Genomic DNA, 15063 nt, shown 5'->3' on the forward strand with positions numbered 1-15063 from the left:
ACAATGTAAACCACAAACAAACACTCCTGAAATATTCCAACTCTTGCATTTCAACGAAAAAAAAATTCAAGAAGAACTTTGAAAAATCAAGTGACTGTAACTGTGACAAGGTAAACGAAAACAACACACAACTGAAATATTCCAACTCTTGAATTTCAACGAAACAAATTCAAAATGAACTTTCAAAAATTAAGAAAATGTAATTGTGACACGGTAAACTACAACGACACACAACTGAAATATTCCAACTCTTGAATTTCAACGAGAGAAATTCAAAATGAACTTTGAAAAATTAAGAAAATGTAACCCTGACAAGGTAAACCACAACCAAACACTACTTAAATATTCCAACTCGTGCATGTCAACGAAAGAACTTCAAAATGAACTTTGAAAAATCAAGAAAATGTAACTGTGACAAGGTGAACCACAACCAAACACTACTGAAATATTCCAACTCTTGCATTTGAAAGAAGTAAAATAGAAATGAACTTTGAAAAAGCAAGAAAATGTAAATCTGACAAGGTAAACCACAACCAAACACTACTGAAATATTCCAACTCTTGCATTTAAACGAAAGAAATTCAAAATAAACTTTGAAAAATCAAGAAAGTGTAACTGTGACAAGGTAAACCACAACCAAACACTACTGAAATATTCCAACTCTTGCTTTTCAAAGAAATAAATTCAAAATGAACTTTGAAAAATCAAGATAAAGTAACTGTGACAAGGGAAACCACAACCAAACACTACTGAAATATTTCAACTTGCATTTCAACGAAAAAAAATCAAGATGACCTTTGAAAAATCAAGAAAATGTAACTCTGACACGGTAAACCGCAACCAAACACTACTGAAATATTCCAACTCTTGCATTTCAACAAAAGAAATTCAAAATGAACTTTGAAAAATCAAGAAAATGTAACTGTGACAAGGTAAACCACAACAGAACACTACTGAAATATTCCAACTCTTGCATTTCAACGAAAGAAATTCAAAATGAACTTTGAAAAATCAAGAGAATGTAACTGTGACAAGGTAAACCACAACCAAACACTACTGAAATATTCCAACTCTTGCATTTCAATGAAAGAAATTCAAAATGAACTTTGAAAAATCAAGAAAATGTAACTGTGAAAAGGTAAACCACAACGAAAAACTACTTAAATATTCAAACTATCGATTTTAAAATAAATAAATTCAAATGAAATTTGAAAAATTAAGAAAATGTAACTGTGACAAGGTAAACCACCACCAAACACTACTGAAATATTCCAACTCTTGCATTTCAACGAAAGAAATTCAAAATGAACTTTGAAAAATTAAGGGAATGTAACTGTGACACGGTAAACTACAACAACACACTACTGAAATATTCCAACTCTTGCATTTAAAAGATAGAAATTCAAAATGAACTTTGAAAATCAAGAAAATGTAACTGTGACAAAGTAAACCACAACCACACACTACTGAAATATTCTAACTCTTGCATTTAAACGAAAGAAATTCGAAATGAACTTTGAAAAATCAAGAAAATGTAACTGTGACACGGTAAACCACAACCAAACACTACTGAAATATTCCAACTATTGCATTTCAACGAAGGAAATTCAAAATGAACTTTGAAAAATCCAAAAAATGTAACTGTGACAAGGTAAACCACAACCAAACACTACTGAAATATTCCAACTTGCATTTCAACGAAAAAAATTCAATATGAACTTTGAAAAATCAAGAAAATGTAACTCTGACACGGTAAACCGCAACCAAACACTACTGAAATATTCCAACTCTTGCATTTCAACAAAAGAAATTCAAAATGAACTTTGAAAAATCAAGAAAATGTAACTGTGACAAGGTAAACCACAACCAAACACTACTGAAATATTCCAACTCTTGCATTTCAACGAAAGAAATTCAAAATGAACTTTGAAAAATCAAGAAAATGTAACTGAGACAAGGTAAAGCACAACGAAACACTACTGACATATTCCAACTCTTGCATTTCAACGAAAGAAATTCAAATGAACTTTGAAAAATTAATAAAATGTAACTGTGACAGGGTAAACTACAACAAAACACTACTAAAATATTCCAACTCTTTCATATAAACTAAAGAAATTCAAAATGAACTTTGAAATATTAAGAGAATGTAACTGTGACAAGGTAAACTACAACAGCACACTACGGAAATATTCAAACTCTTGCATTTCAACGACAGAAATTCAAAATGAACTTTGAAAAATTAAGGAAATGTAACTGTGACAGAGTAAACTACAACCAAACACTACTGAAATATTCTAACTCTTGCATTTCAACGAAAGAAATTCGAAATGAACTTTGAAAAATCCAGAAAATGTAACTGTGACACGGTAAACCACAACCAAACACTACTTAAATACTCCAACTCTTGCCTTTCAACGAATGAGAATTCGAAATGAACTTTGAAAAATCCAGAAAATGTAACTGTGACAAGGTAAACCACAACCAAACACTACTGAAATATTCCAACTCTTGCATTTCAACGAAAGAAATTCTAAATGAACTTTGAAAAATCAAGAAAATGTAACTGTGACACGGTAAACCACAACCAAACACTACTGAAATATTCCAACTCTTGCATTTCAACGAAGGAAATTCAAAATGAACTTTGAAAAATCAAGAAAATGTAACTGTGACAAGGTAAACCATAACGAAACACTAATGAAATATTCCATCTCTTGCATTTCAACGAAAGAAATCCAAAATGAACTTAGAAAAATCAAGAAAATGTAACTGTGACAAGGTAAACCACGACAAAACACTACTAAAATATTCCAACTCTTGCATTTCAATGAAAGAAATTCAAAATAAACTTTGAAAAATCAAGAAAATTTAAGTGTGAAAAGGTAAAACACAACCAAAAACAAATGAAATATTCCAACTCTTGAATTTCAACGAAAGAATTTCAAAATGAACTTTGAAAAATCAAGAAAATGTAACTGTGACAAGGTGAACCACAACCAAACACTACTGAAATATTCCAACTCTTGCATTTCAACGAAAGAAATTCAAAATGAACTTTGAAAAATCAAGAAAATGTAACTCTGGACAAGGTAAACCACAACCAAACACTACTGAAATATTCCAACTCTTGAATTTAAACGAAATAAATTCACAATCAAATTTTAAAAATCAAGAAAGTGTAACTGTGATAAGGTAAACCGCAACCTAACACTAATGAAATATTCCAACTCTTGCTTTTAAACGAAAGAAATTCAAAATGAACTTTGAAAAATCAAGAAAAAGTAACTGTGACAAGGTAAACCACAACCAAACACTACTGAAATATTTTAACTCTTGCATTTCAACGAAAAAAAATTCAAGATGAACTTTGAAAAATCAAGAAAATGTAACTGTGACAAGGTAAACCACAACCAAACACTACTGAAATAGTCCTACTCTTGCATTACAACTAAATAAATACAATATGATCATTTACTTATCAATATACTGTAACTTTGACTAGGTTAACCACAACCAAACACTAGTGAAATATTCCAACTCTTGCATTTCAACGAAATAAATTCAAAATGAACTTTTAAAAATCAAGAAAATGTAACTTTGACAAGTTAAACCATGAAAAGAAACTACTGAAATATTCCATAAATTTAATTAAAACTAAATTTAATAAAAATGAGATTTGAAAAATCAAGAATATGTAACTGTGACAAGGTAAACCACGACCAAACACTACTGAAATATTCCAACTCTTGCATTTCAACGAAAAAAATTCAAAATGAACTTTGAAAAATCACGAAAATGTAACTGTGACAAGGTAAACCACAACCAAACACTACTGAAATATTCCAACTCTTGCATTTCAACGAATTAAATTCAAAATAAACTTTGAAAAATCAAGAAAATGTAAGTGTTACAAGGTGAACCACAAGCAAACACTACTTAAATATTACAACTCTCACATTTAAAGGAATGAAATTCAGATGAACATTGAAAAATAAAGTAAATTTAAATGTGAAAATGTGAACAACTAGGAAACACTAATTAAATAGTCCAAATCTTGCAATTCAACAAAAGAAATTCAAAATGAACTTTGAAAAATCAAGAAAGTGTAACTGTGACAAGGTAAACCACAACCAAACACTACTGAAATATTCCAACTTTTGCTTTTCAACGAAAGAAATTCAAAATGAACATTGAAAAATCAAGAAAAAGTAACTGTGACAATGTAAACCACAACCAAACACTACTGAAATATTCCAACTCTTGCATTTCAACGAAAAAAATTCAAGATGAACTTTGAAAAATTAAGGGAATGTAACTGTGACAAGGTAAACTACAACAACACACTACTGAAATATTCCAACTCTTGCATTTCAACGAAAGAAATTCAAAATGAACTTTGAAAAATTAAGAAAATGTAACCATGACAAGGTAAACCACAACCAAACACTACTGAAATAGTCCAACTCGTGCATTTCAACGAAAGAAGTTCAAAATGAACTTTGAAAAATCAAGAAAATGTAACTGTGACAAGGTGAACCAAAACCAAACACTACTGAAATATTCCAACTCTTGCATTTCAACGAAAGAAGTTAGAAATTAACTTTGAAAAAGAAATAAAATGTAACTCTGACAAGGTAAACCACAACCAAACACTAATGAAATAGTCCAACTCTTTCATTTAAACGAAAGAAATTCAAAATAAACTTTGAAAAATCCAGAAAATGTAACTGTGATAAGGTAAACTACAACCAAACACTTCTGAAATATTCCAACTCTTGCATTTCAGCAAAAAAAATTCAAAATGAACGTTGAAAAATCAAGATAAAGTAACTGTGACAAGGTAAACCACACCCAAACACTGCTGAAATATTCCAACTCTTGCATTTGAACGAAAAAAAATCAAGATGACCTATGAAAAATCAAGAGAATGTAACTGTGACAAGGTAAACCACAACCAAACACTACTGAAATATTCAAACTCTTGCATTTCAACAAAAGAAATTCAAAATGAACTTTGAAAAATCAAGAAAATGTAACTGTGACAAGGTAAACCACAACCGAACACTACTGAAATATTCCAACTCTTGCATTTCAACAAAAGAAATTCAAAATGAACTTTGAAAAATCAAGAGAATGTAACTGTGACAAGGTAAACCACAACCAAACACTACTGAAATATTCCAACTCTTGCATTTCAATGAAAGATATTCAAAATGAGCTTCGCAAAATCAAGAGAATCTAACTGTGACAAGGTAAAGCACAACAAAACACTACTGACATATTCCAACTCTTGCATTTCAACTAAATAAATTCAAATTAACTTTGAAAAATTAAGAAAATGTAACTTTGACAAGGTAAACCACAACCAAACACTACTGAAATATTCCAACTCTTGCATTTCAACAAAAGAAATTCAAAATGAACTTTGAAAAATGAAGGGAATGTAACTGTGACAGGGTAAACTACAACAAAACACTACTGAAATATTCAAACTCTTGCATTTCAACGAAAGAAATTCAAAATGAAATTTGAAAAATCAGGAAAATGTAACTGTGACAAGGTAAACCACAACAAAACACTACAGAAATATTCCAACTCTTGCATTTCAACGAAAGAAATTCGAAATGAACTTTGAAAAATCAAGATAATGTAACTGTGACAAGGTAAATAAAAACAAAACACTACTGAAATATTCCATCTCTTGCCTTTCAACGAATGAAATTCAAACTGAACTTTGAAAAATCCAGAAAATGTAACTGTGACAAGGTAAACCACAACCAAACACTACTGAAATATTCCAAATCTTACATTTCAATGAAAGAAATTCGAAATGAACTTTGAAAAATAAAGAAAATGTAACTGTGACACGGTAAACCACAACCAATCACTACTGAAATATTCCAACTATTGCATTTCAACGAATAAAATTCAAAATGAACAATTAATTTTAAAGAAACTGAAAAAGAGAATAGCAAAACAACACCCAACCACTAATTAAATAGTCCAACAATTTCATTTAAGCGAAATAAATTAAAAAAGAACATTGAAAAATCAGTAAAAATTAAAATTTTCAAGGGAAACCATAGCCATACACTACTGAAATATTCCAACTCTTGCATTTCAACGAAAGAAATTCAAAATAAACTTTGAAAAATCAAGAAAATTTAAGTTTGACAAGGTAAACCACAACCAAACACTACTGAAATATTCCAACTCTTGCATTTCAACGAAAGAAATTCAAATGAACATTTAAAAATCTAGAAAATTTAACTTTTACAAGGTAAAACACAACCTAACAATACAGTAATATTCCAACTCTTGCATTTCAATGAAAGAAATTCAAAATGAACTTTGAAAAATCAATAAAATGTAACTGTGACAAATTAAAACAAAACTAAACACTAATTAAATATTAAAACTCTTTCATTTCAAAGAAATAAATTCAAAATGAACTTTTAAAAATGAAGAAAATGTAACTGTGACAAGGTAAACCACAACCAAACACTACTGAAATATTCCAACTCTTGCATTTCAACAAAAGAAATTCAAAATCAACTTTGAAAAATCAAGAAAATGTAACTGTGACAAGGTAAACTACAACAACACACTACTGAAATATTCCCAACTCTTGCCTTTCAACAAAAGAAATTCAAAATGAACTTTGAAAAATCAAGAAAATGTAACTGTGACAAGGTAAACCACCACCAAACACTAGTGAAATATTCCAACTCTTGCATTTCAAAGAATGAAATTCAAAATGAACTTTGAAAAATCAAGAAAATGTAACTGTGACAAGGTAAACCATAACTAAACACTACTGAAATATTCCAACTCTTGCATTTCAACGAAAGAAATTCAAGATGAACTTTGAAAAATCAAGAAAATGTAACTGTGACAAGGTAAACTACAACAACACACTACTGAAATATTCCAACTCTTGCATTTCAACAAAAGAAATACAAAATGAACTTTGAAAAATCAAGAAAATGTAACAGTGACAAGGTAAACCACACCCAAACACTACTGAAATAGTCCAACTCTTGCATTTCAATGAAAGAAATTCAAAATGAACTTTGAAAAATCAAGAAAATGTAACTGTGACAAGGTAAACCAAACACTACTTAAATATTCCAACTCTTTCATTTAAAATAAAGAAAAAATAAATTAAATTATACTTATATTTAAACTTTAACTGATAAAATGAAAACAACAACCAAACTCTACTTAAATATTCCAACTCTTGCATTTCAAATAATTAAATTAAAAATGAACTATGAAAAATCAAGAAAATGTAACTGTGACAAGGTAAACCACAACCAAACACTACTGAAACATTCCAACTCTTGCATTTCAACGAAGGAAATTCAAAATGAACTTTGAAAAATCAGACCTTTGGAGGGGGAGGGGCCGGGGGGAGGGGGTCGTTCTGTGTCTCAATGCACAAAAAAAGTATAAAAAATGGGGGAGGGAAGGGGAGGGGAGGAGGAGGAGGAGGGAGGAGGAGGAGGAGGAGGAGGGGTGGAGGAGTAGGGGAGGGGAAGGAGAGGAGGAGGGAGGAGATGGAGGGAGAGGGGCTCCTTTGGGGGGCCAAAGTGGGGAGGGGCCCTTTGGGCCCCGGGGGGGGGGGTCTGGGGGAACCTTGAGGGCCGGGGGGCCCTTTGGGAGCCCAGTGGACCTTTGAGGACCGGTGGCTTCCTTCGGGGTTGGGGTAGAGGGATTGGAACCCTTTGGGGTTGGGGTAGGAGGATCGGAACCCTTTGGGTTGTGGTAGAGGACCTTACGACACTGTTAAAATCGAACTTGTGTATCATAACGACCACAGAGTTTTAGCCTCAAATTCTCTTCTATAATCATCTTTTAGAATGTCTCTAACTTTTTTGCGGAAATAATTCCATAAAATGGTTAAAACGGTTTCGCCCAAATAATCTCTAAACGTAATTTTAGCGTGTTCCTTTTGTTTAGCATCCCTATGCTTTCACATTTGAAATTACAAAAGAAACCCTTTCGCGCGCTAAGATCAAAACATTTGGTCGGAAACGATTCTTCTGGAAGAATTCCAAATTAATTCCCTTTCGTGAATCAATTCTCTTTAGAACAACAAATTAATTCCCCTTTCATGTCAATCAATCAATCACGACATCATCTGTCATGTGTGATCTAAACTTTGCCCGGAGACATTTCTCTTGGTAGAACTCCAGACATTAATTAACTTGACGTCATCTGTCAGACATTAATTAACCTTGCCTGGAAACAATTTGATTAATGACTCAATAATCCATGAAAGTGACAGAGTTCCTGTTTTTTCATTTTCACTGACAAAGACCTTAAATGTGACAAAGTTCCTGTTTTTACATTCTCACTGACAAAATCCATAAAACACACATAACCATCCAAGAAAACAGACATAAGTATGACAAAATTCCTGTTTTTTCATTCTCACTGACAACAAACAAACATAAATGTGACAAAGTTCCTGTTTTTCAAATTCTCACTGACAAAAACCATAAATCATCCATAACCATCCATGAAAAACATCAAATAAATTGACCAACACATATAACCATCCATGAAAACATCCATAAAAAGGAGACTTTCTGGTAATTTAATCACAATGCATGCCCGTTATATACAAAATCTCAAGGGTGAATTGTTATGTAACGGGGAAAACCATATGTATCCGACTCGCTGATTGGCTGAGAAGGAGGATGTATCCGACTCGCTGATTGGCTGAGAAGGAAACACGTGATCTAACTGTTTCCGGGAAACTCATAACATTTGCCTAGAGCAACAACATGAAGGAAGTGTCATTGACCTGCTCCCATTAGACTCAATAATCCATTAAAGTGAGAAAGTTCCTGTTTTTACATTCTCACTGACAAAAACAATAAAAACAGAAATAAATGTGAGAAAGTTTCTGTTTTTCAAATTCTCACTGACAAAAACCATAAATCATCCATAACCATCCATGAAAAACATCAAATAAATTGACCAACACACATAACCATCCATGAAAACAGACATAAATGTGACAAAATTCCTGTTTTTACAAGTGAGAAAAATACTGTTTTTTCATTCTCACTGACAAAAACCATAAATCATCCATAACCATCCATGAAAAACATCAAATAAATTGACCAACACACATAACCGTCCATGAAAACAGACATAAATGTGAGAAAATTCCTGGTTTTTCAAGTGAGAAAATTCCTGTTTTTTCATTCTCACTGACAAGAACCATAAAAACATGCACAAATTATGTAAAAAAGTTGTAGGTGGCAGCAGGGTGTTATCGTCGCGCTGGTACCCCCCTTTCTACTAGCACATTAGGGGGGGGGGGGTAAAGCATAGCTGGTCAGCATACAAAATGTGTTAGGTACAATTATTCTCCTGCATATTATTGAGTAAGAATTGTTTTCTGAGTTCAAACTGTCCAAATAATTTACCCCCCCTCCTTATGTGCAAATATATAGCGCAAATTTATGTATTTAATTATATATTTTCCATATATTTTGTCACTTGTCTTTGTCTTGTCTCACGCTAAGCTGAAAGAAACTAACGAAGAAACCGGTTTGTTCTCGAGCTTTACACAGCGTAAACTTAAGTGAGTGGCGTATAATACATAAGTATCAAAATTACTTCTCCCTACGGAAAATAGAAAAACAAAACTCAAATAAAATTCTCAAATTTTCCTGATTTTCCATGGGGGGGGGGGATTTTCAGCGGGGGTGGGTGGTATTTCTAGGGTTTTTTCCCTCGAGGGAGGAGGGGTATTTTCCGGGAGGCGTGTTTTCCACGGGGGGTATTTTCGTGGGGGGGGTCACCGGGTGGGTGGGTTTTCTAAACACCTAGAACCATTGTTTACGTACCGTATAGTATTTGTTATTGGGAAGTATGAATAAGTTTTTCGGCGGGGGGGATTTCTGCTGGTGGAATTTTCCACGGGGATAATTTTCCATGGGGAGGGAAGTTTCCAGAGGGAAATTTTCTAGAATTCCTATACGAAATTCTTGTGTCTTGCTTTCTCATTGCCTAGTCAATTTTACGTATGGAGATGGTAATCGTCAATCTTATGGTAATCAATTTTACGTATGGGTAATCGTCCACGGTAAATTTTCACCAGGATTGAATTGTCTAGAGAATAAATCTTTGGGGAGGAGGGATTTTTCAGTGGAGGAGTAGCCAGATTTCTTGGTATTATTTAAAAAAAAAAACTATCAGAAATTTAATAAAAAACAAGATTTTTCAACTGAAAGTAAGGAGCAACATTAAAACTTAAAACGAACAGAAATTATTCCATATATGAAAGGGGCTGTCCCCTAACCAACACCCCGCTCCTTACGCTAAGGATTGCCTCTTTGTCACAACTCTACTTTTTAAAGTAATCAAAAGTTTTAGCGTAAAGAGCGGGGCTTTGATGAGGGGACAGCCCCTTTCATATATGGAATAATTTCTGTTCGTTTTAAGTTTTAATGTTGCTCCTTACTTTCATTTGAAAAAGCTTGTTTTTTTATATTTACTATATGAAAGAACTACCTGTATTCTAGGTCAATCCATAGAGTTATCTTTTATCATTCTTATACCAATCATTATGGATAAATAAATATATAAAAATACCAGTTAGGGTTAGTTCTTTTCTAGAATATTAAACATTACCAGATGCAAGAATACTTAGTATTTTGAACTCAGGAACTAAGACAAAATTATAACTCGTAATGCCGTCTGAAAAAAGGTAAATCCAAAATTTAGCAATGTTGAGAATTTTTTAACCAGGTACGTAAGCAAGCCCTCAGGCCCAGCCCTCTGAAAACCTAATTTTCCCGAACTTCTTAAAACTCCTTATTTCAAATTACTAAATAAAATTTGTTTGTTTTCTAAAAAAAAGTGGAGGTCCCTTTTCGGGGCCCTCTACACTCGAAAAGATTTCCTACATTGTGTCAGATTTAAACTAATAATTTTCTAATAAGAAAAAGAATAGACTATCAGTTCGAACTTGTTTCAACTTTAGGTAAGACGCATATTACATACATGTTTTATTAATATTTTCAATACAATATTTGACTTTCGAGTTCTAGAAAATTAATTACGCGTTATTTGAGGTACCCTTCATGCATCCCTTAATCCCAGAATGGAAGGACATCTATGCCGCAGCTCATTTCCGGGATGATTGGAGGCTGTTAACGGACGCCCTGTGTGCCTCTGGAGGTACAGGAGGAGCTAAGGTCTAAGGTAAGGTATTTGAGGTACCCGTTGAAGCAACTTTAAATCAATCAATATCAATAAGCTATATAAAAAAAGTTGTTTTGGTATAATTAGGGCTATAATGGAAGAACGATACTTGTTAAGAATCCAGAAACACGCGAGAAATGTAGTTTCGTTAATGCTAATGAAATAAAACAAAATAGGATGAAAAGAGCAAATTTGGGCTATATATTTGCACATTAGGGGGGTGGGTGGGGGTAAAGCATAGCATATATTAAATACGTAACCTGACCTAGGTACCTTTTTTGCCCCTTCAACCCCAAAAACTAAAGTTTAAATCTTTGTCACGGAGTGAGCAACACCTCACAAGGTAGCAGACAAGGTAGCAAAAACCTGTTTATCATTAGGATTTCATTAGATTCTCGATGTAGTCTTCTCGCGTGTTTCTGGATTCTTAACAAGTACCGGAAGAACAGTTTAGATGGTAAGGTCACGTTTTAAAGGCAATATATTTCCAAAAATCGTATTTTTTGGCCATCCAGAAAGGTTCAATTTTTTTTGTCAAACAATAAAATTTGTTAAAGTCAATTTGAATAAGTCTATTCTGAATGCATTTAAGGTTTTTATGGAAGGGATGATTGCTTAACTTTAAAAGAGGCTCAGTCTTTCTACCTGAAAAAGACTATGTCAATATTAAACAAACAAAAATTAATTAGAAAAAGCTTTTTCCACAAAATAAGTTTTTCAAGAAAAAGTAAAGAACTCTGTTAAACCAAAATGAAAAAAAATAGAATCAAATAATCTACCAAGAATACAACTACCACAAATCAATATAAATAAATAAACGAAACCATAAACAAATAGAAATTAAAATAAATAACAGAGCCAAACTTAAAACGAGCAGAAATTAATATGAGTAGTGTTCTAAACCCCATATTTTATAAAAGCCAGAATATAATTTGTCCTTTAGTGAAAAAAATAATTTTAAATGTTTTCAATTTTATAGCTTTTCAGTCTTCAAAAATTAATTAAGATTCTAAGGAATAAATATCAGCATATGTATATTAAACTGACAATGCACGTTTTTTTTCAGTAAATTCATTTGAATTTTCTCATTTTTGAATTTGTTTGTGATATAATGCACAAGTACCATTATATCTTACCCACAGCTATTGACTATACAAGAAAATACTACAGGAAACAAGCCAAACGGGTATTTGCAATGGATAAAATGGATTGCAAAGCGTGATTTCTTATTGCGTTTACAATATTTAAACTGTTGTTCTTTGAGTTTTAAGGGGGAAACAGGTACCTAGATTAGGTTGCGTATTTAATATATGCTATGATTTACCACTCCCCCCCCCCCTAATGTGCAAATATATAGCCCAGATTTGTTTCTAGATTATTATATTTTCATCCTATTTTATTTCATTAGCATTAACCAAGCTTGTCTTCTTTCGCGGGTAAGATATAATGCATAAGAACCCAATAATCTAAAATAAAGTGGCAAGAAAAAACTTAAAAAATGACAGTTTATTCAGATAATTCACAAAAAGACGATTACTTTTTCGGCTGATTTTTGTTACTGAAATAAAAATCCATTCCACGCTGATTGCCCACTCCCTTCTTTTGTTGGTTTTTATAAAAACTAGAGGGGTTAACCCTTCCAAGTTGGCGACTCCATTCGGGAGCAATCACCATTGGTTTTGGATAGCCAGTATCAACAAAATCATTACCAGTTAAGGTCCACGGCGTATGAACTTTTCCATTCTTTATTGGGGCTAATTCAGGCACCCATAGACGAACAAATTCTCCGTCAGGATCATAATCAAGTCCTTGTTTAATCATATTAAATTTTCTATTTTCTCTTGGATCGTTGCCAATTCCAGCAGCGTAGTTCCAATTTCCATAGTTACTACACACGTCATGATCAATTAATTGAGATTCAAACCATTCAGCACCTAGTCGCCAGTCAATGCCGAGGTCCTTGACAAGAAAAGAAGCAACGTTTTGTCGACCTCGATTACTCATCCAGCCAGTTAATGCAAGTTCACGCATATTAGCATCAACAAAAGGGACCCCTGTTCTACCATCCTTCCACAGATCAAACTTTTTCATATCCCGTTTCCACTCAATATGTTTACCCATTATACCTGAGGGGTAGAACATTTTATCGCCGTATTTTAATGCAACGTAACGGAAATAATCACGCCAAATCAGTTCAAAAATCACCCAATAAGTGGATTGATTAGAAACACGTTTGTCCTCATATTTTTTCACTTCACCATACACAAATCTGGGCGAAAGACATCCTGCACTAAGCCAGGCGCTGAATTTTGTCGAATAATCATCCCCAATCATTCCATTTCTTGTTTCTTTATACTTAGCCACTTTATCACTTTCCCATAAGAAGTAATTAACCCGTTTTAGAGCAGAAGTTTCACCCCCTTTCCAAGGGAAGGCACTTTTTGGATGGGGAATGAAATCACTAATTCCTAAATCTTTGGAAGAAGGGACATCGCCCAAATCAATATTAACATTCGGGAATGGTTTTAATGTGTCAGGCATCTTAACTGTGGAGCGCACTTCACTCTGAGCTTCTACTGATTTACGAAAACCGGTATACGTATCCGGTACGTGTGAGACTTTGAAGGGTATATCTTCTTTGTTATATAAAGTAGCATTCCAAATTGTGTGCACTTCAACATTTTCAGCTTTACAAATTTTCTTCAATGCCTTTTCCACATCAATCTCTTCTTTCGTTATTTCTTCTTGAAACACGAGAAATAATTTGTGATCATTTTTAAGCATTTTGAATAAATCCTGAATCACATTCTCAGGTGTTTCTTTCTTAATTAACAAATTTGAATTTCTTGCCAGAAGATTTGACCTTAAATCACACACAGATTCAAGCAAGAATTTAGCCCTTTGTGGTCCTGTTTTGGGAAATCCGAAATGCCATGTATCTTGGAAGTGTCTAGGGTCGAAACAGTATAAGGGGAGGATAAGGTCACAGTTGAGGTGAGACCACTGTAAACAATAATTGTCATGGACCCTCAAATCATTGCGAAAAAGATATATGGCTAATCTTTTAGCCATAGTTTTGACACATGCAAATCCTATTGTCCACTTTATCTCACTAAATCCACTGATGAACTAATTAACTTACTTGAGAATGTTATAGAACAACAATAGTTACGTAATTGCCCTTAATACCACCTAGCATTCAGTTTGACAGATGGCAGTGTAGATTCAGCTTGGATTTCATAGATAGTATTTAGAAATATAGACTAGGTTCTTGTTAATTATTCAGAAACACTCAAGATTTTTGATCTGTGAAAACCGGTCTTTTAGCCACAAATACAAATGACAGGTGACATAATGCATTGGACTTATATAATTTGGGCTATATATTTGCACATTAGAGGGGGAAGGTAAAGTATAGCGGGTCTGCATGCAAAATGTGTTAGCTATAATTATTCTGCACATTATGAAGTAAGAATTATTTTCTAACTTCGCGATGTTCAAATACTTTATCCCCCCCCCTAATGTGCAAATATATACCCCAAATAATATGTCCAGTGCATTCTGTCTAACTAAATAAGTCCTGTGGGTATGAAATATGAAACCGATTTTTACAGATTCTTGAGCGTGTTCGAGTAATGAACAAGTACCATAGAATATGCTTTTAGGTATATTTACCCTCTGAAGGAAGCGTTTTTGGAACAAGCCTGTGGCTGTAACTTGCACCATAACGACTAGATACTTGTTTCATTAGTCTCAAATCTAGCCATTCACCGATCCATAAATATGGTATTGCCAAATACTTTTTCTTAGAAAAGGATCTAAACTTGTTTAAAA

The 15063-nt window shown here is 33.1% G+C and overlaps 1 protein-coding gene across 1 annotated transcript; it reads right to left on the reverse strand.

Moving 5' to 3' along the window:
• Positions 1–12703: 12703 nt before the first annotated feature.
• On the reverse strand, positions 12704–14372 carry LOC148950957 (cryptochrome DASH-like). The gene has a single exon (XM_089090077.1). It carries the CDS (start codon positions 14299–14301, stop codon positions 12763–12765), a length of 1539 nt encoding a protein of 512 aa, XP_088946203.1. The 5' UTR covers positions 14302–14372; the 3' UTR covers positions 12704–12762.
• Positions 14373–15063: the final 691 nt, after the last annotated feature.

Source organism: Artemia sp. Qi Xiang Cuo, chromosome 6 (genome assembly GCF_049724085.1).
Source record: "Artemia sp. Qi Xiang Cuo chromosome 6, ASM4972408v1, whole genome shotgun sequence".
In the NCBI taxonomy this organism is placed as follows: Eukaryota; Metazoa; Arthropoda; class Branchiopoda; order Anostraca; family Artemiidae; genus Artemia; species Artemia sp. Qi Xiang Cuo.

Excerpts from the sequence above, each read along its gene's own strand:
- LOC148950957 (XM_089090077.1), bottom strand. The coding sequence starts at position 14,301 with ATGGCTAAAAGATTAGCCATATATCTTTTTCGCAATGATTTGAGGGTC.